Source organism: Panthera uncia, chromosome B4 (genome assembly GCF_023721935.1).
Source record: "Panthera uncia isolate 11264 chromosome B4, Puncia_PCG_1.0, whole genome shotgun sequence".
In the NCBI taxonomy this organism is placed as follows: domain Eukaryota; kingdom Metazoa; phylum Chordata; class Mammalia; order Carnivora; family Felidae; genus Panthera; species Panthera uncia.
This window is the reverse complement of record NC_064809.1, coordinates 50885106-50910161: the sequence shown is the minus strand read 5'-3', so window position 1 is coordinate 50910161 and position 25056 is coordinate 50885106. Positions and strand designations below refer to the sequence as shown.

Below are 25056 nucleotides of genomic sequence, written 5' to 3'. Positions count from 1 at the left end.
CACAGAATCTGAAACAGGCTCCAGGCTCTGAGCTGTCAGCACAGAGCCCGACGCGGGGCTCAAACTCACAGACCGTGAGATCGTGACCTGAGCCGAAGTCGGATGCTCAACCGACTGAGCCACCCAGGCGCCCCAACTAATGAAGTTTTTGAGGGGTCTTCCAATGAAGTTCTTTTCCACAAAAGCCCCTGATTTTCATTGACTGATTTTGCACAGTGAGGTGATTTTTAGGAACATACTAATTGTGTTATAGCAAAATTGATTGTACCACTTAGTTCCAAACTAACATACGTCTATGCTGCAAAAAGTGCATTTTGAAGCTTTAATAGAAAAGATGCCATTTTAAAAATCCTTGCCAGAGATTTTTATGCTCGTCATGAACGAAAACGAAGTACTGGAAAGGTATAATGTTACATACATTTGTGTTTCTAGTGGAATCCTTACAAAGCAGGGATAAAAATCAGGTCTTGATATAAGACATTCTTAAGATCACAGAACAAGCTATTTCCCATCGTGTCTTTGAATTCTTCTGCATAGCAGAAGTCCTAACTTTAACAAATGTGATGCCCAGTATTTACCTACTCATACTTCCTGGCTTCTCTGATGTTTTATTTTTTTTTTAAAGATTTTATTTTTTAAAAGATTATTTATTTATTTTGGGAGTGGGGAGCAGGGAGCAGGGAGAGGGAGAGGGAGAGGGAGAGAATCCCAAGCAGGCTCTGCGCTGTCAGCACAGAGCCTAAAGCAGGGCTCAATTTCATGAACCATGAGATCATGTCCTAAGTTGAAATCAAGAGTTGGATGCTTACATGCCTGAGTAAACCCCTTAAAGATTTTATTTTTTAGTAATCTCTACACTCAACATAGGGGCCCTAACCTGCAACCCCCCGAGATCAAGAGTCTGCATGCTCCATCCACACTGACTGAGCCAGGCAGCAGCCCTTGTCTGTGCTGGTTTAATGTCTAAGTCTAGACTAGTGGATCTCAACTGGGAGTGATTTTATTTCCCAGGGGACATTTGGAAATGTCTGGTAATATTTTTGAATGTCACAAGTGGGACTGGTATCTTGTGGGTAGAGTCCAGGATGCTGCTAAATGTCTTACAATGCACAGGCAAGATTTCCACAGGAAAAAAGTATGGAGCCCAAAATGCCAATGGTGTGAGGTTATGTAAGCCTATGCTAGACCATCATAGCCTTCTAACAATTAACTCTGCTGAATACGCCACATTTACTATTTCTTTGTGTTTCTGTATTTCTCTAGAGACAACAGAGGCAGCAGGAAATAACAGCAATTGAGAGCACAGGTTCTGGTATCAGGCCACCTAGGCTTAAATCCCAGCTCCCTGACTCATTAGCTAGGTATCTAAATTACTTTAACTTTCCATGCCTCAGTTTCCTTAACTTAGTACCAGTAACTGTATCAAGGTTGGTTATTTTTTTCAGAGTTGCTCTAGGCACCGGGGATAGCAGTGAACAAAACATAAAAATCTTTGCCCTCATGAAACTTACTTTATAGTGGAGACGTTTATGAGGATTAAAAGAGTGAGCGGTATAAACATGGCCTGGGACAGAGTAAGTCCTCCATAAGTGTTGGCTTATATTTATTGTGAACAACAGGACTTTCAGCATGTCATTGTCATTAAATTACCGGTCAGTCAACTGTTTATGTTAAAAGTTTAAAATAGTACCCACCTAGTAGCCCCCTCTCACCCATGGTTTTCCGCTTTCTGTGTTTCAGTTACCCATGGGTCAACTGCAGTGATGACCCTTTTGACCTATCCCCAGAAGGCCACTGGTAGCCTCATGCTGTGTCATAATAGGCATTTTATCATCTCACATCATCAAAAGAACAAGGGTGAGTACAGAACAAAATATTTTGAGATCATATTCATATGACTTTTACTACAGTAGACTATAGTTGTTCTATTTTATTATTATAGTTGTTAATCTCTTACTGTGCCTAATTTATAAATTAAGCTTTACCATAGGTATGCATGTATAGGAAAAAACATAGTATATATAGGATTTGGTACTATTTGTGCAATCAGGCATCCACTGATGGGGGTAGGGGGTGTCTTAGAATGTATCCTCTGCAGATAAGGGGCTACTGTACTCAGTATTTACTGTAAAAGAATAAAGTTGTAATCTCTCTTGGTTTTCATGCTTCTGGTAAAGATACCTGCCCTTAATATGTCAAAAAGACAGAGGAGAAAAGTAATTCTAATACAAAAGTTCCAAAGAAAGATTAGCTGTGTTTTTATGCTAGCAAAGGCAGGATGTGAGAAGATTCTTAAATAGTGACAAGCAACACTTAAAAAAGAAAAAAAAAATGGACTCAGCTATTCTGGAGAGTTCAGGACCAAAGAAAATAGGGCATATTCACTAGCTTAATCTGAGGATCATGCTCTATTAGGAGTCCAGATAAAAAGGTTGAATCAATTCCATTTTCAGGAAAATATCAAGAAATTGACAAACAGCAACACAAATTACTTGTTTTCTGGCATTATGCCTTCTTCACTATTTATTACCAGACATGTAATCATTTACTAAACTAGAAGACCAAATGCAAGACCTGCTTATTTAGAGCCTCTATGGAAATACTTCGTTCAATAATAATTTAGTTTTAAAAGATCTTAACATGAATAAATGAGTGTGTGTAAAACGTTGTGTCTCTATCAGATTATATAAATAACAAATTAAAAAAGACATGTCTGCTGGAGATGGAATATACTTACTACTCTACCTTATTTCTTTTCAAACCTTGTATTTATGAACCAAATAATGCATTATGTAGGTAACTGTACTAGAAAATCTGGGTGAAGCTGTACCATTTTAAGCAGTACTGAGCTTTCTAGCAGCCTACATGAACAGGGAAAGTTGATAAACTACATTACTCCTTATAGCCTCGTTGTGAAAACAGAGCAATTCACTGGGTTTGAGTCAACTCTCAGTGACAGGTGCTTTTATATGAAGAATAATTTAAACTACATGGAAGCACACTGAAGATAGGGGAAGCTGGTATTGTGTCCCTTTCCAGGGTCATTGGAACAAGGCATTTTGTGTTCAGTCCACATTGCTAGTCTTCCCTCAGCAGAACACTTTTAAGGGAAGATGCCAATGACATTGCTAAAGAAATACCTCCCTCCATGCACTAAGTACATGCATAAAATGCACAAAATTGCACATTTCATATACAAACCCCAGTAGGGGTTTAGAAAGACAGAGGGGAAAAAAAGATTTAAAAATCAGTTGTTATTGGGTTGTAAAAGTTCTTTATATATTTTGGGTATTAACTCCTTATCAAATATATGATTTGCAAATATTTCCTCTCACCTGGTAGACTGCCATTTTTTAAAATTTTTATTTATTTATTTTTTGAGATATAGAGTGCTTAGGGGAAGTGGGGGCGGAGATTAAGAAAGAGAGGGTGGGGGGAGGGAGGGAGGGGGAGGGGGAGAGAGAGAGAGAGAGAGAGAGAGGGAGAGAATATGAATCCTAAGCAGGCTCTGCATCATCAGCTCAGAGCCTGATGCGGGACTCAAACCCACAAACTGTGAGATTGTGACCTGAGCTGAAACCAAAAGTCAGATGCTTGACTGTCTGAGCCACCCAGGCACCCCTGTTATATTGCTTTTTCATTTTGTTGTGCAAATGCTTTTTAGTTTGATTTAGTCCCACTATTTTTGCTTTTGTTGCCAGAATTTTTTTTTAATGTTTTCGCCAACTAACAGCAATGTTCTGGATATTTATTAGTATTGCAATTTTCTCCTATGGGAATACTTATTTGTGTGTGTGTGTGTGTGTGTGTGTGTGTGTGAGTTTCAACGCTTTTGTATCATGCATAATTTCAACGACTGCTCAATACATAAAATCTATTGTTTTTTAAGAAATAAATATCAAAACTGCTATTAACATTGTCAATAACAACCAATATAATTCTTCTGAGTAATAATACATTAGACAAAGTAAGCTTTAGTAGTGTTTTATATGTGTAACTGTGGCAATACAGTGAAAATTTATCTACTGTGCACAAAAAATATGTGGTTTTAGAAAACTATTCCACAGAAGAGATTTTGGTTGTCTCTTACTAAACTCAGATGCAAACCCGTTTATATGATTTGCTCTGAATCATGTGTTTCCCTTATGGGGAAGAAAGAAGGATTTAATTTAGTATAAGAAAAACAGGGTATCATAGAGGTTTGGCAACGAAGCCAGTACCATGACTTGGATTTTTACAAGGGCTCAACGCATAAAAGGTGCCACATATTCACAATGTTGTTAGAAGGGAGCAAGGTGGAAGAGGTGTGGGAACTACGGAGGCTATTTATTTCCCAAATTAGTCTGAAAGCTGTAGAGCAAACAGCTCATATGTGTATTTATGACTCTTTTGTTTTTAGTATCCTTCTATTTAACACAAAATGGAGTATTGTACATTCTCAATTTGTCCTTGGTTTCAGTATACTATTAGACAATAACACTCTCCAGATTATTCTAAAATTGAAGAGCTTTTATTGCTAGAAATCATACAGCCTTATCACTTTGAGACTCAAAGAGTCTCAAATTAGGTTCTGAAAACATGTTTGTAGTTGTGACTTAGTTATTAAATTGGTTCTAAGGTAGTTCAGAGAAATTTTAAAAATACTGTTACATGTTAAGTTTGTTAATGTTTTATACAGATAACTATTTTATTTTTATTTTAATAAAAAGGAGAAAATGTTATGTCGAAATCTGACTACCACAATGACTATGTCTGCAATTTATTTTTAAAATGAAAATATGTTGGCATGGAAAACTGTGCCCACAGTTAAAGGCAATGTTTTAAGAACAAGAGAAACACACTATAAGTGCCCTGCCTTTTCTTGAGACTCAATTCTTGAACCTTATGTGAAGAGATAACCACTGAGTTAGCAGTCTAAGAGTGTAATTTTTTTTTTTGCAAAACATGAAAAGTATATGTTTCCTTTCCCCGCATTTCTTCTAAATGCCATTTGCCTTTAACTTAAGAACTAACTGCTTCCAGACATCCTGCTCAAACCTCAGTGATTCATTTACCCACCATCTCCTTAAGGTTTTAACTCTTTCTCTCCTTTCTCCTCTCATCATTTAGCAAATGGATCATCTCCCATTTCTGGGGGGTTAAAAAGAAAGGATTTCTTAGGTGCGAGTACCTCATTGATCCTCACTCTCAGCAAAAAGTATCAAAATTATCACCTTGATCATCGCTACCACTTGAGCAGGACAGTGAGTGCTGCTCACACACTCAGCTGTCACACCTGTGGTTAAAATGTGACAACCGATCCTCATATAGACCCTCTGAGGTTACTATCTTCACTTTACAAAATGCATACACTGAGGCTCACAGGATTCACAAAGCTGTCAGAAGTCACACAGTGACAAGGCGAGGAAGAGGCAGGCCCAAGGCCTGAGCTGTGTCCTTTTCAGATCCCCAACTTTCAATAGCTGCCCCTGCCTTGAATCTTATCTCAGCCAATGAGACTTTTCAGTTCTGCCCTCCATCTTCTGTGTTTCTGCCCAATGGTACTAAAACACAACACAACACAACACTGTACTTTCCTCAGAGGTCCTTCCCTTTTTCCACAGACCAGTGACACACAGCCTCCTTCGCTGCTCGTCTTGTCTCCTTCTGCCTCACTGCCTGGCATCACCCCAAGACCACATCTATCTGAAGCAGAATAATGAAACCTTCCCAGTTCCAATTTAATTTTAGATTCCCTATCTCTTTTCCATCTTCCTATTCTCTAAGGCTTCAGAATCATTTTCCAGTCTTAGATGCTCAGATAAAATTATCACAGCATAATCATAAACACTGCCTCACATTCCCAATTACAGGTACCAAAGAATTTAAGTACAAATAACTGTAAAGCATGGGTTTACAAAAGCACCCAACAGGACCTGAGTATCTTGTTTTTCCCAGTAGGAAAATATGAACACGATGTAATGCTGTAAGTATAAATATGAAAACATTATTATAGGCTAGGAACAATAAAGACAAAAAATTGAAGATATTAGGCTCACATACAAATTCATTTGTTTTACTTCTGGGTTATTTGTAGATAATTTCTAATCCAGCTTTTCAACAAAACCTTAAATAACACCAACATGTTCATTTACAATCTATAAATACTTTTTAACAGATTTAAATAATTTTTGAAGTAACATCAAGAATAATTCAATTAACTCCATACTAGTTATAGACAAAATGTGTCTATCACATTAAGAATTGCTACATATCCTGAGTGTTATGGCACCATTACCTTTTAGAACACTTGATACAAAACACTTGAATTACAAAACACATTATAGGCAAAAATACCTAAAATAATTTAGATAATTCTTTCACTTGTAAGTCATCTGAGTGACTCTTAAGGAGCTTTTAAATGGCAAGGTTAAATGGCACTTAATGGTGAGAACAGAAATAGGATTCTTCAAATATATGCACTAATCCACCAAAGTAATTTCCTGTCAAACATTCAAGAATCAGGTGACATTTCTGGCTGTCACCCACACATCACCCTAGAGAACACACAACTAAAGACATCTCCATCACTGCCCTTGTTTAGGCTCTTATCTCCCCAAGAGTCTTTTAACAACATTCAAATTCACCTCATTTTAACTAGGCTCTCTCCTATTTAGAGCATCCTCCTCACTGAGCCTTAAATTCTTTTTTGAACTAAAACCCAAACAACAATAATAAACCCTATGCAATAGGACTTTTAAAAGAAAAAAGTACTTGATAGCACAAATACACATTACCTGGACCTAACTAAGTTCTCGCTAAATAGCAGCTAAACTTGAATGTTCTAGGAGAGATTTCTTGAAAAGTAAAATGATGTCACTTCCTCGCTTTACAAAGTTGCTGGCTCTCTGCTCTTTTTTCTTCTTTTGAAAAAATGTTTATTTCTGAGAGAGACAGAGAGAGTGCGTGTGCACGTGTGCGGGAGAGTGCATGCAGGGGTGGGGCAGTGAGAAAGAGGGAGACAGGATCTGAAGCAGACTCTGTGCTGACAGCAGAGAGCCCTACATAGGGCTTGAACCCATGAACTGTGAGATCATGACCTGCACTGAAGCCACACACTTATCTGAGCCACCCAGGAGTTCCTCTCTGCTCTGTCTTAAATACAAAGTACAATGGTTTGTATAGGACTATAATTTAATGAATGAGGAACCTGATAATTTGACCTGAGGTTAAAGTTTACTGTTGAATGACCTATGCAAAAAGCAACTGTAATACCACACATAGGAACAAAAAAATGATCATAGGGTATATTAAAGTAGTTTAATTTTTTAAAAAATTTTTTGAATATTTATTTTTGAGAGAGAGAGAGAGAGAGAGAGAGAGAGAGAGAGAGAGAGAGAGAAAGCATGAGCAGGGGAGGGGCAGAGAGAGGGAGACAGAATTTGAAGCAGGTTCTGGGCTCTGAGCTGTCAGCACAGAGCCAGAAGCAGGGCTTGAACTTACAAACTGGGAGATCACAGACCACAAGATCATGACCTGAGCCAAAGTCAGACACTTAACCGGCTGAGCCACCCAGGTGCTCCTATAGTTTAAAAGAATACTTATTTGAAAAATTAGAGTCACTTGTATAAAAAAGTTTTATTTACAGAAGTCTAATGGAGTTTTAAAATAAAACTAAGCAGAACTCCAACTCAGAAACATTTCAGTAGTCAGAATATTCTTGGGGTGCCCTGTGTGGCTCAGTCAGTTAGGCATCTGAATCTTGATCTTGACTCAGGTCAGATCTCCCAGTTCGTGAGACTGAGCCCCATGTTGGGCTCAGCGCTGACACTGCGACAGTGTGGAGCCCGCTTGGGTATTTTCTCTCTCTCTCCTCTCTGCTCCTCCCCTGCTCTCATGTGTTCTCTCTCTCTCAAAATAAATAAACTTTTTTTTTTTTTAACCATTTTATTTTTTTGAGAGAGACAGAGTGTGAGTGGGGGAGGGGTAAAGAGAGAGGCAGACGCAGAATCCGAAGCAGGCTGCAGGCTCCAAGCTGTCAGCACAGAGCCCGATGCAGGGCCTGAACTCATGAACTGTGAGATCGTGACCTGAGCCGAAGTTAGACGCTTAATTAACCTACTGAGCCACCCAGGAGCTCCAATAAACTTAAAAAAAAAAAAAAAAGAATATTCTTAGCATTTAAATGCAATAATGTGGCATTCAATGCCATATTCAATATATATAAACATAGAATTGCATTAATTCAGACAACTCTACTACTTGCTAATGAATGCTAATTACTAATGTTTTATTGTAACATGCATTAAATAGAAGTTTACTACCATTGGTAAGGAAGCAAACAACAAATTAGAAAAAGTTGAATTTAAGCACTATTTCTTCTATGTGTGGTCATATACCACTTTAAAAAGTTATTCTAACTCTAACCTACACATAAAGAACCACATGATTTCAAAAAAGATCCAGTTATTTTACTGTAGGTGAAGCATTCTTCCCAATAGTCAAACTGACAGGATAGCTCAATTCAAACAGGAAAAAAATCAGTAATTACTGAATTTTACTCTTCTTCACTGCAGTGTTTCATCATTTTAATACTACAAGAGCTTTATCTGAGCAATCACCTCAAGAACAAAAAGGTAGTTTTTTTTGGGAGAGAGCCAAAGCATAAGAGACTGTTAAAAACTGAGAACAAATTGAGGGTTGATGGGGGGTGGGAGGGAGGGCGGGGTGGGAGGGAGGGCAGGGTGGGTGATGGGTATTGAGGAGGGCACCTTTTGGGATGAGCACTGGGTGTTGTATGGAAACCAATTTGACAGTAAATTTCATATATTAAAAAAAATAAAAAAAATAAAAAAAAAAAATAAAAAAAAAAAGAACAAAAAGGTAGTTACTACTACCCAGTCAAATGATACTTCTATGAAACAAAGATTTTATAAACAACAACAAAAGGTAGCTTTTCTTCCAAAATGGCTATATTTTTGTGTAACTTAAATACTGCATTCAATATGACACAGGCACTGGTGACACAGCCTTAATGATAATATAAATAAAGAAACAGGAAGAGTAATATAACCATAATCAAAATATAAAGGGGAGACCAATTAGGGATTGATCTTGCTTAGAAGGGAAAGAGCAGGGAAGATGTCACAGAAATGGGTGCCATTTGAACTGAGCTTCAGGATCAGCAAGAGTAGTCAGATGTGGTGAGAGTGTAGCACATACTGAAAAGAGGGGATACAGAAATGGGGCAGAAAATCTAGGCTTTGAGTAACAACACACTTACACATAAAACATTTAGCATATACGTTTTGAAGCAATGTATTTCCTCTACTCCTAGGAGCAAATATATTTTTTATAACTCTGAAAAGGTTCAACGCACTTGTGACGCACACAGCACTTAATTAAGGCTCCATTTAGTCAACAAATTATTATCCCTGAGTACCGAGAAATTTCTCACGTACAGATGAGGTGGGATAGAAATCTGACCCAGAATAGCAGGGGTAAGGCTCACTTCCTACAATAGAGATAGATACAATAAGTAGAGCCACCAATGAAATCCAGTGGCCACTGCTGGCTATGGACTTGGCAGGTACTGTACTCCCGAGATACAGTTCCTTCTAACAGAGTACAGGTCATGGTATCCTATTAGTTGGTTTGCTAACTAGTAGGTTTGCATTATCAGAGTGAAAATGAAATCTCTCCAATACAAGGATCAAGGGGGTCTCCTCATTCATTTAACTTGCTTAATCAATTCATTTACTCATAGTCAAATATTTATTAGGCATCGATTATGCGCAAGATTTTGTACTGTATGCCCCTAGAAAACAAAAATACAGTTTAATACTATTAGTAACTTCAAGAATATGATTTCATCTGAGTTTTACTATGCTAAATTTCAAACTTAAAGAATGGCGCAATTGTATTTTTCCATCAGGCTTCAATACTGATGGAAAGAGTTCCTTAAAGCATACCTATTCATTAGAAAACAGACAAGTACTTTATTCTCTACAGCTTTAGATTTCAGTAAAACTTTTATGTCAGTTTCAGGTTATTTCCCCCTGCAGTTCTGCTCATCTTCCCCTGACCCCTCCTTTTTGGCCAGATTTAATTTCCTGTTCATACAAAGAAGTTTAAGTAACTTCCCTTCAACTTTAGTAGCATTTAGGCCAATGACCTCTGATGTCATAACGCCTCAAAAACATCTTTGTTTAATATGTATACTGAATATATTATAATTCATTGTGACTACTGTAACTTTCTGATTAAGTTTAACACACAGGCTATTTTAAAAACATGTTAAAATATTTTAAGTGGATTCAAGATAAAATTTTAAAGGGAATAAAAATATTCATGAGTGCTCCATATACTTAAATTTTCTGGCTTTGGGCAGAATTTTCAGCTTCCAGCTGAAAATCTTGCAACTCAAGGGAAAAACTGTGAATTGTGAATTAAGGCCGTCAAATCAAATAAAATGAACTTGAGACCCTACTTCTGTATTTCTCTGCTTCCAAATATAGAAGCATAATGTACTAGGAGTCATGTATGAGGCAGTTATTGCAAATTCCTCAAGTCTGGTATTTTTGCACATTCACAAATAAAAAGATGACGTAGATAATTTCCTTTCAATACTTACGTAATTCACACAAAAATGTGTACAAGGAGTCTTATTCTTTGTTTCAGTAAATTGATGTGAAAATATTTAAAATATTAAGAATTTCCATATTGCTCTTGCTTCAACTAGACTTAAAAAGCAGATGGTGCCTGTTCCTTAAGAGTAAACTTTATTGGAAAATTCTTCTAAAAAAACCTTGAAATCACAAGGTTGCTACTAAACCCGCATAAAAAGAATTATACCAGAAATGGCAAAATGTAAAAAAGTAAAAGACTTTAAAGGCTTCAGTTTTTACTATATAAATAGTATGATATTAAAATATTATTCATCTCCTCACAGTGGATAAGAGAATTATAAGCAAAATAGCTACAGACAAAAAAAGTCTTGCCCAACCTAATCTACTCCTTAAATTAATGGTTTCAAAACAAGTAAATCAATATACATAGTGAAATTCAAAGCAGCATGAATATTGTTAGTAAGAAATAAATCTTTAAAGACATGTTGCCCAGCCTTTATAGCCAACTGCAGTAGTAACTTTGTTTCTTTAAATGCCAAAATACTGTCTATAATAATTTCCTACCATTATATTGCTTTCAAATTTTAGGTTAATGAAGATTCCTGTTTTGAATCACATTATTGAAACAGACCAAATAATTAAAAACTTAAATGAATAGAAGCAGCTTCAACCAACTGTTAATTAGTTTAAGCTAGTATTAATATACATGCTAATAAAAACATTATGTAATGAATACTGTTAACATCTCCACAGGAATTTCTGAGAATTGTTCATTTAGTTCTCTTTAAGGAACAAAAAAATATATACAAGCTTCTCTTCCAAGTAAGTTAAAAAATAGACAAGATAAACTTAAAAATTTTAATGAAAATTATTGGGCTTTAAAGCAACATGCAACCACTACATGTTTATGTAGTTTAAAGTTAAGGACAGACTAAGAGGAAGATTACATTTTAAAATACCCAAGTCATTTGAAAACCTAATGATGTACAGTATTTACATTGTTACAAAAATACAACACTTTGGTTATAGAAATATTTATGTCAATTTTTTACACTAGGCACTGTGCCTGGCACTAGGGCTACAAAGATTATTTACCACAGGATTGTGAGCGGAGAAAAAAGTCCTAACTAATGCTCATTTAGCCATGACTTATTTATTATTAATACATAAAAGTAACAAGAAATACTCACCAGCCTTCATCAAAATCACATTTGTGAACAGACATTCAACTATAGCCAAAAAGGATACGGGAATAAAAATCAGACTCCACTCCTTTTGTCTTTGAGCTGCTCCCAAATGAACACTGTAGGGACGAAGCACTAAGGAAATGCACTGTGGCTGTCAGGCTGGTCTGCCACTCTGCAAGTCTGACACCAGACTGACGTCACGCACCAACATGTCAAATGCAGCCACAAATTCAGGCAGCTTCTCCAGGAGGAAGCTGTTGTGATTATGCATGCCTTCCAGCCATAAGAGTGAAATATGATTTCAATTCTCTTTAAAGTTGACATACATCATAGGGTAAAATATCAGCATATATGGTTACAAACAGCTCTTGAAGAAAACATGCCGTAATTTTAAATAACCTTAGCTCAAAATAAATAGACATTTCCTGTTAAAACTGTAAGCATACCAATTTAAACGACTCCTCTAAAAACATTTTTTGTTGTTGTTTCCAAAGTTGATACATACTTATTTCAAAAATTCAAGCAATAAAAAGGCATAAAGAAAGCTAAAATTACCTGGTGTTCCACTACCCAAAAATGATAATAGCTGCTTAGATTTATTGATCATTTACTATGTCAATCACTTTATAAACTCATCTGAGCCTCATAACCCAACAATAGAAGTTCTTCATTTTACTAAAGAACGTGAGACCCCAGAATAGTTATGGAACAGTGCTATTAGGCAACAGAGCAGGACTCAAACCCAGATAGAGTGTCTCTACAGCCTATGTATTTGATCACTAAATTATACTATCTAGCAGTCAAGATACCAATTGTTTAAATTCTGGTAGACCAGAGTTTGTATACGTATACAGATTTCAATATAAGAAAATCAAACTACGTATGTTGTTTGCAACCTACTTTTTTCATTCAACAATATGCCACGGACAGTTTCCCATGTCAATAAATATACTCTTAACTCTTCCTTTTTTGATGGCTGCCCATCATAATTATGCAAACCTGATTCCTACAGAACACTTTATTATTAATTTTTTATTATTATAAACAGTAATATTAACTGTCCAGACATCTTCGTGTTTTCTTGTGTTTAGCTACACAGGATAATTCTTAGAAGTGGGGCAAACAGGTCAAACTATGTGCGTACTTTCAACATTTACATGTTTCGTCCTCCAAAAAGGGGTAACAATATGTATTTGTATTTCAATGCATTAGGTTTCTCCTTTCCCCACAAACTGGGTATTGACAATTACTTTTCTTCTTTCCGAACCTAATAGAATATACAAACAATCACACAGTTCTAATTGTGTGTGCTTGTTTTAACTGCAAGTGAGGTCAAGTCTTTTCTTTGTATGCCCATCCTCACAGGAGGCGGTCCAGCTTCCTGGTCACAAGCACCTGGCCATGGAGTCAGAGACAGTAGTCAAGCTCTTTTTCTGGGCACAGGCAAATTACTTTGCTTCTCTATGCTTCCATTCCCTTATATAGAAAATACAGATAACAATTTAATCTTCATGGGATTTTTGTGAGAATTATATGAGGAAAATCGTCCCAAGCGACTGGAACAGTGCTTACCACAAAGTAAGTGTTTAATTGTTATCTCATATTTAATGACCGACCATATTTGTTCTGCATTTCATACCCTTCGCCCAAAATGGGGATTTCTTAACGGAGTACATGAACACACCATTTTATAAAACATGTTGTAAATACCTTGTTAGAGTGCTAATGACATAAAAATGTTCAGTGACCTTAGTTGTGAGTTGTCTTACAACTAAATCTAGAGTGTAACATAATTGGCGCTGAAAACACTCCTTTCATATGAAACTGCTACAGCAAAAATTAAAAATAACATCTCAAGTTGAGAAAACAAAATTGTTTCATCATGTAGCTTGAAATATAGACAAGCAAGCCAACACAGTTTGCTATAACCAGAAGGGTTTGCATATGTTTTAGAAAAGTAGTGATTCACGATCTTTCCCATTTTTTCAAAGTGAAGGTTTTGCTGGTCTCAATTAAATTTAAATTTTTCACACAAAGAAAGAAAACAAAACCCATTCTTGAAAACATCAAAGTCAACCACTTTTCTCACAGTGCTGAAAAGTTCTATAGCCCCTTTTAAATGACACAAATAGTAACAACCTATAAACAAAAAAATATATGGAGATTGAAATGTATTAAACTTATAGTCCTACTCCCAAACCAAACAATGTATTATTATTACATAATAAAGCCTTCAACTATTCTCATTATCAGGCTACTTATAACAAAACATCTCTAAAAATGCTGAGAAGAAAGTTTTATATTATTCTAGCAGATTTGGTTTAGATGTATTCATTGTTGTATATGCTATAAAATTATCCTATGCAATGGCAAACATTTCTGTAACATGTTTGTAGAATCACAGTGGCATGGTGGTTCTGCATATGGCTGCCAGGGGGAAAACAATAATAATGCAGCAGCAGAGATCTGTCAAGATTCTGGAAGATTAACAGGAATACTGAGAACTAACAAATCGATCAAGTGTTTGGTTTATGAAGTTGCCAGCACCCTGTGCAATTTCTCTAGAACCTGGGAAGCTTGGCTTCCCCCTGCCCCAATCACAGCTTACAGAAGGACTTCCACAGGGATAAAGAGGGAAAAAGGTCCCTCCTCTTAAGGCCATAACAGCGTAGAACTGACAGTTTAATAGGGAAAAGAGAGCTGTAAACAGATCATTATACCATAACCTGATTTGCAGAGCACAGAAGAGGAAGTGGCTAAATGCCTGGGGGAATCTGGAAAAGGCTTAACAAAGTAAATGACAGCTGGCCAAACTATTTCAAGAGGAGATTTTAGTTAGTGGTAGCAGTAGTTGTAAAAGTACAAATTTAAGATTAATCTAAATTTTACACTGGTGCCTAATTAACAGAGAAACTATTCATTTAAGGGGAAAAAATGCATACCAAAAAGGCAATTCTCCCAAATGCCTTATAAGATTCTGTCCTGCTTTTCCTAAATGTCAGTGATATCTAGTTTGGTTTTCTCAATTCTGCCCAAACCACATTTTAGAAAAGGAAGCTGAGGCAGACTGTGGATATATGTCCCACTACTATGTCAGAGGTAATAAACTTCTTTAAATCAGTAGGAAATCTTAAATCTCAATTAATCCTGACTCCCTTTTCATGTATCTCTATGCTATAGGGCATGACTCATAAAAAGCTACAGAAGAAAGTCCAACAAGAGTTTCCAAAACATTCGCCACCAAATAATGTGTTTCAGTATATTCTTTAGGGATGTTTGTGATAATGACTAAAGATTCAATTGTGAGGACTCTAATTTTTTCATTTAACTTCACTTCTCAGTGGCAATTAAAACTCTTGACTACTCACTTCTTGGAAATGTCACCCTTTATCTTAACTTATGTAACCTGGTTCCCAGCTGATGTGAGAACAAAGGCAAAAGAAAAAAATTAAATTTCCTTACAACTTACAGACCACTGACAAGTCCTTGATGTCAATACTTTGCTAAGGGCAAAGGTAACCTTGGCTTAACATTAGCCCGACCTCCAGGATCCTGTAAGTCTCTTTTAACATATAATAATTTCTTTGGAAACTTCCTTTATCTCTAACCACCCCCGCGCCCCCCCCCCACCTCCCGCCCCAAGATAATGTTAGCAATCATCCTCCAAGCAAATGCCCATTTATATACATCTGAAGGATCTCATGATTAGACAGTAGCAAATGACGATTTCCTCTAAGGTCCTGGAAACCTTACTTCCAAATTCCTTAGGGATTTAACGCTATTCCTAACTCCCTCCCAACTTGAACATATATACTTGAAAGTATATAATCTGCCACCCCTCACAACCCCAGTGCACCTCTTTCTGCCCCTTGGGTCCTGTCCCCGTGCTTTAATAAAACCACACTTTTTGCAAAGACGCCTCAAGAATTCTTTCTTGACCGTTCACTTTCGAACCCCAACATTTTCTTATCACCAGCCTTCACTTTGCAAAACAAGCTTAATTCCAAACGACTCAAACCAGCACACAACTGTCTCCATAATTTGGTGCCAATTTACTCATCACTAACACCCAAAGGAGAAGTCCTCTTAATGGGTGAGAAACAAATCTACTAATCTCTTTTGCACATACTAATAGTGCTAAGTAACAGAAAGTACTCTAATGTTCTATCAGTTGATTACTGATTTTTATCTCTTAGGTCAGTAATATAAATCTTTGAGATCAGAAAAATACTAGGACATTGAGAAGGCCACAAATGCTTGTTTCTGATGTGTGTTTTTTCCAACACCACTAAGCATTTAACTCAATTCTGACACCGTGTACCTGGAGACATGTTAGAACACACAGGTTAAGGGCTCTGTCCCACAAGACTTACTCCACTTTAGGTAACAATCTTTATTTTATTTATTTATTTATTTTGAGAGAAAGAGAGAGTGTGAGTGGGGAGAGGGGTCGAGGGAGAGGGGGAGAGAATCTTAAGCAGGCTGCACAGAGCCCAACATGGGGCTGGATATCTCATGACCTGAGGAGAAATCAAGAGTCAGATGCTTAACTAACTGAGCCATCCAGGTGCCCCTAGATAACAATTTTTTTTTTTTTTATGTTTTATTTATTTTGAGAGAGAGAGATAAGGAACAAGTGGGGGAGGAGCAGAGAGAGAGAGGAAGACCAGAATCCTCAATGTGGGGCTCAAACTGACAAACCGTGAGATCATGACCTGAGCTGAAGTGGGATGCTTAACCGACTGAGCCACCCAGGCGCCCCCCAAATACATTTCTTACATATATCACAGTATTCATATGCAGTTACAAAAAAGTAAAGTAAGAATACCAACAGCCTCCTTTTGCTTTCTCCCAAATTTGCAAATTCATTTATCTTGGCACTATACCATATCTTCATGACTTAAAGAGAAACACCAAAGTGCACTAATTAGAAAAGTACATTAAAATTCGCAAATACGAGGATCTCTCTCAAATATCTTTATTAGCTTCTGTTAAAAGGCAGTAATCAGGTAGAGAGTGAATCAAACTCACAGAAATTAAACACTAACACCCAAAGATAGCCTGACAGAGATCCCAGGCCAACAACTTCTTCTAAACACTAAGTTATCATCATTGAACACTGTGAAAATTAGTAATGGGAATCCTCACTAAAATGGAGTCAGGAGGTTTTGGCACTGGGCACCATGTCCTACTGTTACTAAACCATCTATCATTGCTGCTAACTCAGGATTTGAATGGGTAAGCCCTTGTGCACTGTGTGGCCGACTGCTCTGTTCTGGGGATCCTGAGGAGGCTGAACATATTGAAAGCATAGCTCCTGGCTGGGTTTGCCAACACTGTTGTCGAACAAACTCAAGACAAACCCGTTACAAGAGAAGGCAATAGCTCATAAGATGAGCGTTTGAAAAAGAGAAAGGGAGAAATTTATTTTAGATGCTGGCAGCCAGAGAAGGCGGCAGGCTCAAGCCATAACAACCACCTCTGCTGGCAATATGGACACCTAGATTTTTTATAAGGAGAGGTTGGGAGCAGGGGTACATGCAAGAGAGTAGGCAGGGAACCTGTGATCATGGGTGAGAGGTGGCGAGGTCAGTGTGTGTTCTGCCCATGATCATGGGCAGGGAAAGGGTTGGGCTGAGTGTGGTTTTCTAGGCATTCTGCTGCTATCAGAGCTTTTCTGGCCTGGTGGCTGTAATGCTGTGGTCACTGCAAAATGTCTTCGTCAATGCCTCAAGAAAGTGTGACAAAAACAGAACAATAAGAAAAAAGAACAATGGGTTTCAGAGCATGAGTTGTGAAGTTGCCTTGTCTATTTCTGGTTTCACCTGTTAGGGTCTATAGTTTAAGCAAGAGGGCTCACTGACACTACCACTCCTGGTCAATTGCATACCCAACAGAAACAGATGGACTTGGCCTTGCAAGCAGACACTACTCTACTACTTCAGTGGAGGAAGAGAGGCTTTCTTTATCTCCCTCCACTAACCCCAACAGCTCAGCCAATGAAAAGCTACTATACTTCCTACTCCTAGGTTGTTCCAATGGACTTTAGTTTATAACACTCTTCCCAACAAAGCATACCTCTCCTTTGTTGCCTGGTTTTTCTGCAGCTTGTTTGTCCTAGATTGCATTTTTTTAAAAATTCCAAAATAAACCCATTTTTTTTTTTTTTTACTGGTAAAATAACTGGCAGCTTTTATTTTTAAGGTTAACAACACTGACATTAGCAGTTTTAGATATTCTCAACTTACTACCCAAGAAAAGGCCAAGCGTTGTTCTATGTTTTATCATCTTGGTTTTCTATTAGAGCTAAAATTTCACAACACAGCAAATTCGGAAAAAGTGGAAGAGCCAAATGATTTAAGAATCAAATTAATCCATAAACACCTGCTTAGGAAGGGACCAATTATAATGAAAGTCCTTTGTACCACTAGGATCTTCTTCCCCAGGGAGTGGTAGCTATTAAAATATACTTGCTAACAGGACTCAGCCTTCTAATTTGAAAATGTCCAGTTCTTAGGTCATCAATTAACAAGTTTGGTCCTTGAAAGTCAGTTTAATAAGATGATGACTTAGCCATTTTATACTCCCTTTTATTTCATCTAATCCTTTCTAAATTCTTTCCACTTTTTGCGTGAGATTGATAGCCACAGTTCCTCCTTTGCGTGAGACTGATAGCCACAGTTCCTCCTTCTGAACTGTCATAACTTGTGTACCTCATCAGTTTATAGGATTTAGGTCCAGCTCAAATGTTGCATCCTGAGAAGTTTCCCTCAATCTCCCTCACTCGGATAGCGCCAGTACGTATCTGGAACAATTAGCATAACCAGTAAAATATTCAATCATGCATATTTACATCTCAAAGAATATGCCAATAGGGGTGTATATAAACTATCTTGCACAATAAACAGAAAGTGTATACCCACGGAGAGCAGACTGACTCTAGTAAGTTCATTTATATAAGCAAATACAAACCAAAGTGAAAGAATTTAAAAGGCAACAATGATAGGGCCATTAAAACTGATCATCTTTCTTCCCTTTTCCTATTATCACGTGACATATCAACTTCTCAGCTAAAAGTGAGATGTCTGGTTATATTTATATCTCCTTTGAATATGTGAATTCATCTCTGAAGACAATTTCACTTGATAGGAAAAAAAAACTGGATTTTGAGTGGTGAATTTAATGGGCTCTGGAATCTTTAACTACATTTTCACCTTAACCATTACAATTCTAGAAAAATTCCAAGTCAAAGTATATGTGTGCAAGAAACAAATGATGCTAACTTTCAATTTACTAATTTTGTACTTAAGTGTGCAATGGTAACTAATAGGAAATTGGAAGTACTTGTGTTTTATGAAAAATAATCTGAAATTCTAGCACAATAAAGAAATTCAGACTTAGGAACATGTTGATGACTAGGAAATAATAAATCAACAACCAAGTTATAGGAGCAAGAAAATAAATATAAATTTAGCTAAGCTCTAGCTTCCTTGCCTAGGTTCTATTTCAACTCTGGATGAATACACATTTTTGAATGATAGTTTGTAACTTATATTCTATCTACATATCTATTGATTTTCATTCTGAAAGAAATTTTAAAATCTAACTGGTTTTCTACAGAGCCTGATTTACTAACAAAGCATCTATTATCCAAGTAACTAAGTCAATTCTACACTTGAACCATCTGCTTAGAAGACAGCCTGTTTTTGATGAAAGAATAAAATCAAACATATGACAATGTTACCAGTTTCATTATCATAAAAAGATAGTCTCAAAGAAACTATAATGGTTTTGTGAAAATAGAGGAAATTTCATTTAAAATGTCAGGAAGCCCTGAAGGGGGAGCTCTCATGCACTACCACTCACATCCCCAATAGGAGGAAGCTTACTTAAAAAAATTTTCTTTTAATGTTTTATTTATCGTGGCTTAGAAATTTTTCTTTTAATGTTTTACTTATTTTTGAGAGAGAGAGAGAGAGAGAGACAGAGTGTGAGCGGGGAGGGGTAGAGAGAGAGGAAGACACAGAATCTGAAGTAGAATTCAGGCTCTTAGCTGTTAGCACAGAGCCCGATGCAGGGATTGAACCCACGAACAGTGAGATAATGACCTCGGCCAAAGTCAGGCTTAACTGACTGAGCCACCCAAGTGCCCAGGAAGAAGCTGACTTTACATGCCCCAGCAGTACAAAGAATTTCTCCTTGCCCATCAACAGCTCAGCCAATGAGAAACTGCCACACTCAGCCAGTGAGAAGTTGTCACCACCCAGAACTCTTCAGCCCCTCCTGGCTGCCTCCTTTCTTTCATAAAAGCAAGCCCTTCTCTGTTCTCCACACTTGCCTATGGTTTGCCATACTCAGCTTGTCCTGAATTATAATCTTCTGCTACTCCCGAATAAACTCATTTTGCTGATAAAATAGCTGGCTCTTTTGTTTTTTGTTTTTTTACAGTCAACAGCTGCTTTTGTGTGTTGGCTTGACTTGCCCAATAAGAAACTCATGCTTACTCTCTTGAAAGAAGGCAAGAAAACATGCACGTTTTTTTAAAAGTTTTACTACCATGGAACATGACAGAATACATTGTGGAGACTCATGATCCAGACATAGCCTTGGGAACTAAGAGATACTTTTATATCTACAACTAACTCAATGAAAGTAACTGACTTCCTTAGTTGTCCTTTTGTCAGGAGATTACATTGAAAAAGGACTTTACCTCCATTTTGACCTCAGTCTGTACTTTCTAACTGATTAAGTTCTTCTTATCTTTGAACTCCGGCACAAGACCCAATGTGCAAAGCATCTTGTGATGGGAACTGAAACCACCCCCTCAAGCATTAACTGCCCTGACAACCAACAAGACCCCACATGACTGATCTGAAGACCATGGTCGACTTGACCTTTACTGCCCAGCTGTATATGTACCCACTGACCTTTGTTCCATACTTTCCATATATAAACTGAGAAGTATTTTCAGCACTTCAGAGGCAGTCTTTGAGACATCAGTGCACTGTCTTCCTGGTGTTGGCCTCATTGAAATAAATTCCTCTCCTGTTTCGCCACCATAGGTCTCTGTGTCTTTGGATTTTGTCAGTGGCAAATGACCAAACCTGCTTTATTTGGGGCCCCTGGACCCAGGTGCTCTTCCTGCACCCTTGAGCCCCAGTTACAACATAACAAACACAATCAGGTGGTCTTATGGCAACAACCCCAACCAAGACCATTTGCTTATCAAGGCCAAGTTTTATTGAGGTGTGAGCATTTCCCCTTAAGACCAAAAACAAAACAGGTTTTAACTTGCCAAACTTCTACACTTACATTTCAGGCACAAGAGAGAGAATTTCTTTTTATCTCTCTGTTTATCTACCTATCTATCCATCTATCTTAAGAAAGACAGAGTGTGCGTAAGCAGAAGGGGCAGATGAGGAAAGAGAATCTTAAGCAGGCTCCAACATGGAGCCTGACATGGGGCTCAATCCCATGACCCTGGGATCATGACCTGAGCTGAAATCAAGAGTCAGACACTCAACTATCTGAGCCACCCAGATGCCCAAATTTCTTTGTTTTGTTTTTTTTTAATTTTTAATTTTTTATTTTTTTATGTTTATTTATTTTTGAGACAGAGAGAGACAGAGCATGAATGGGGGAGGGTCAGAGAGAGGGAGACACAGAATCTGAAACAGGCTCCAGGCTCCGAGCGGTCAGCACAGAGCCCGACGCGGGGCTCGAACTCACGGACTGCGAGATCATGACCTGAGCCGAAGTCGGATGCTCAACCGACAGAGCCACCCAGGCGCCCCATGTTTTTAAATCTCATTTGTACAAATTCCTTGGCCCACAAGATTTTTCTTTTCTTTTCTTTTTTTTTTTTCTTTTTTATTTTTTTAAACTTTTAACGTTTATTTACTTTTGAGACAGAGAGAGACAGAGCATGAATGGGGGAGGGGCAGAGAGAGAGAGAGAGAGAGAGACACAGAATCGGAAGCAGGCTCCAGGCTCTGAGCCATCAGCCCAGAGCCTGACGCGGGGCTCGAACTCACGGACCGCGAGATCGTGACCTGAGCTGAAGTCGGATGCTCAACCGACTGAGCCACCCAGGCGCCCCAAGATTTTTCTTTTAGATGAAAATACTTTATTTTGGAAGTTTCCTGGAAATGTTACACATTTGCTATCTAGTGTTAAAGAGAAAAATCAAGCAAACAAACCTGGGTTGAGATTTAATCTCCTTGGCTACTGTTAATACATTTTTAAATTCAGTCAACAAATATTTATTGAGGATAGTGTTTCTTTTGTAGAAACACTAGATCCTGTGAGAAAATTAAAAAAAGAAATGAAATGTACAAACTAGTTATGGGTAAATAAGTACATAATTAAAATACAAGTAAGAATATGAGATGCTGTAACATAAATGAATTCTGGAACCAGAAAGCCTAAGTCGCAATTTTGGATCAGGCCTTAGGAAAACTACTTCTACGTGCCTCAGTTATCTCTAAAATGGGTATAACAATAGTATATTCTTTATAGAATTTTTATGAGGATTAAATGAATTCAAACATTAGAGCCCTTACAACAGTATTTGATACATAGAGTATTATGTTTATTAAATATATATTTATATTAATATATATAAATTATATATATATAAAAGTATAATTAAATAATAACTATTATTGTTCTGAAAGACATGTGGACCAAAAAAGCTGAGGTAAGTGAAATGGCCTGTCAGCATGAACCCAATAAAGATGGGTAGGATCTGGAAAACATAAATTAGGAAGGTCATGGTGAAAAAATATTGGGGTAAAAATGAGATGACTAGTTTGACTTGGTTATAATGCAGTGGTTTAGAAAGGTAGGTTGGGAACAGGGTTGAAGGTTGTGAACATTAGACAGAATAGCCTGGGTGTCACCTGACAGGCCATGGAGAGCAAGTAAAGAGAGAAGGGTTATGACCAAAGGAGATTTACCAGCAAAGTTTTATAAGTGACATAGAGGGCTAGTGAGTTTTCACAAATGCCATTGAGAAACTTGATTTTCCTTTACAGCAGTTTTGCTTACATATAAAGTAAGACTTATACTAACAACCTCATCACTACCAATGAAAGCACTAAAGCTGGGATATAAACAGGCTTCCACTATCTGGAAATGAACTGAATGAGTAAGCAAACGAATATGAAAGAAAATGAGATTTGATACTAACTTGAAAACAGGTTTGACTCAGCTCATATTACTGTTTAGATTTTTTTTAAAACGTTTTTTATTTTGAGATAAAAGAGAGAAAGCGTGTGTGCTCGCAGGGGCACAGACAAAGGGAGAGAGAGAATCCCAAGCAGGCTTTGTGCTAACAGCATGAGCCCGATGTGGAGCTTGAACTCATGAACTGTGAGATCACGACCTGAACCGAATTCAAGAGTTGGATACTTAACCGACTGAGTCACCCAGACGCCTCGGGATTATGAGTAAAACGTTGTCAATGAACTCAACACGGCCAACCTTTGCCAACTGCTGATGGTACACACTGGTCACTGCCACACACTGCCCACTCTCCCTTTCCTGCTCAGTCTCAGTCAGGGTAGCAAGGCATCCAACTAAAGCATTCTGTTTCCGGGCTTCTCTTGCGATTAGGTGTTAATGAGGTGTGCCCCACTGAGATATAAAGAAGAATGTCTTATGGAACCCCTGGAAAGGATGCTTAGAGGAAGCTGACTCAGCTAGGAAATACATGCTTTTGCTCTTCTGATCTTTTTCCTTTTGGACATAAGGACGGCCACTGTGGTCCATGAAGTAATCTTGACAAAAGAAGTCTCATGTTAGGATGGTGAAACAGGAAGACAGAAAGGTCTAGGGCCCCGATTTCAATCTTAAAAGGCCTGTCTCTGAGATTGCTCTACTGGAGAAGATAAACTACTGTGTTTAAACTGCTCTCCGGTCACTCTCGTCAGAGCCTAACAGATTTCCCAGCAAACAGTGCTAGTTACTCGATGTTGTTAGTTGAACTAACTACAACTAAGTTACTGTAACCACAATGTGCCTAAATTCAGGGATGTATGTCACTCATTCACACTCACTAGACTATTATAAGCAGTCATTCAAGAGAGGGTCCTCCAGGGTGACAAAGCTCTGGGGACGGGGTCTGAGACCTGCAGGCAGACACTGTTCTAGCTCTGGGGAGGAAGCAGGTCTGAGATAATGAGCCCAATAGCAGTGAGAAGCAGCAAACATCCTGTACAGTTAAGGGTCACTGCTTCTAACCCTTACTGCCACTCCCCAGCCCAGCTGCACCCACGCCTTCTATAGTGTCAGTATATAAGCCACTTAATTTATCTTTTTGCCTAAAAGTGTGAGTTTGATTTCTATAACAAAAGAGTCCTGAGTAAGACAATATATTCAGGGAAAAGTGGCTTATTAGGTACACAACAGAAAAGGAATAAAACAAAAAATCCCTTTTCTCTAATTATAAAATATTAGAAATTATGTATCTACATAAAGCTGCACTAAATAAATGGTGCAGAGAGAACAAAGAACAAATTCAAGAACAGTGCTTTCATGCACATTACATATCCTTGACGGTCAACATTTTAGTATTAATTTAGCTGCTGAAATGTGAAATTCAAGCACTTTCTTATTACCAGCAAATAAAAGTAGCAGTACTTAGAGTTCCAAAGCATTGAGAAATTTAGACATTTGCCCTAGGGTCAGTGGTTACTAAACTCAAAAACTGGGTGCCTAAGAATCATGGGAGAACTGGTTTAAAATACACATTACTAAGCCAAACCTCAGGAGATTCTGATTCAGCAGGTTTGGTTTGGGCATTATATTCTAAGCCACAAAACTACTTTCAGGCAAAAATAGGCTTGAGTAGCTGATAGGTATATGTGAACAAAACTAGTGAATATTTCTACTTGTTTTTTTCCTCAGATAAACCCCACCTTTATTTATAATTTATATGATGAACTACATAGTTACCTCAAATGTAAATGTGAAGAGTTTAAATGTCTTACCTGTTTTCTACCTATACAATTCCAGAGTTTCACATGTAAAAACTATAAAGTATAGGAGCAGTTTTTTCACATTTTAACAAAATACTTCTCATCTTTTCTTTGGTAGGAGTTAGGATGCTTTCAGCACCAGAATGCCCAATTAAAAAAACGGCTCAAATAATGAAGAATTTAGTATCTCACATGATAAGAGGGCAGTCTCTGGTCTAATTCAGAGACTCAATAATGCCTCCGTGATTCTCTTACTTCTTCTCTGTCATGGGTCCACAATTG

The 25056-nt window shown here is 37.6% G+C and overlaps 1 protein-coding gene across 9 annotated transcripts in view; it reads right to left on the bottom strand.

Annotated features, from left to right (window-relative positions):
- PLEKHA5 (pleckstrin homology domain containing A5) overlaps positions 1-25056 on the bottom strand; it is a 241300-nt gene that overhangs the window by 104572 nt on the left and 111672 nt on the right. Inside the window, exon 1 of one of the 9 annotated variants that reach the window (XM_049625160.1) lies at positions 11798-12060. The exons of the other annotated variants lie outside the window; for them this stretch is intronic. Within the exon in view, the coding sequence (XP_049481117.1) occupies positions 11798-11832 (35 nt within the window). The 5' untranslated portion in view covers positions 11833-12060. Of the gene's footprint in view, positions 1-11797; positions 12061-25056 lie in introns of those variants that run through there. 9 annotated transcript variants of the gene reach the window in all.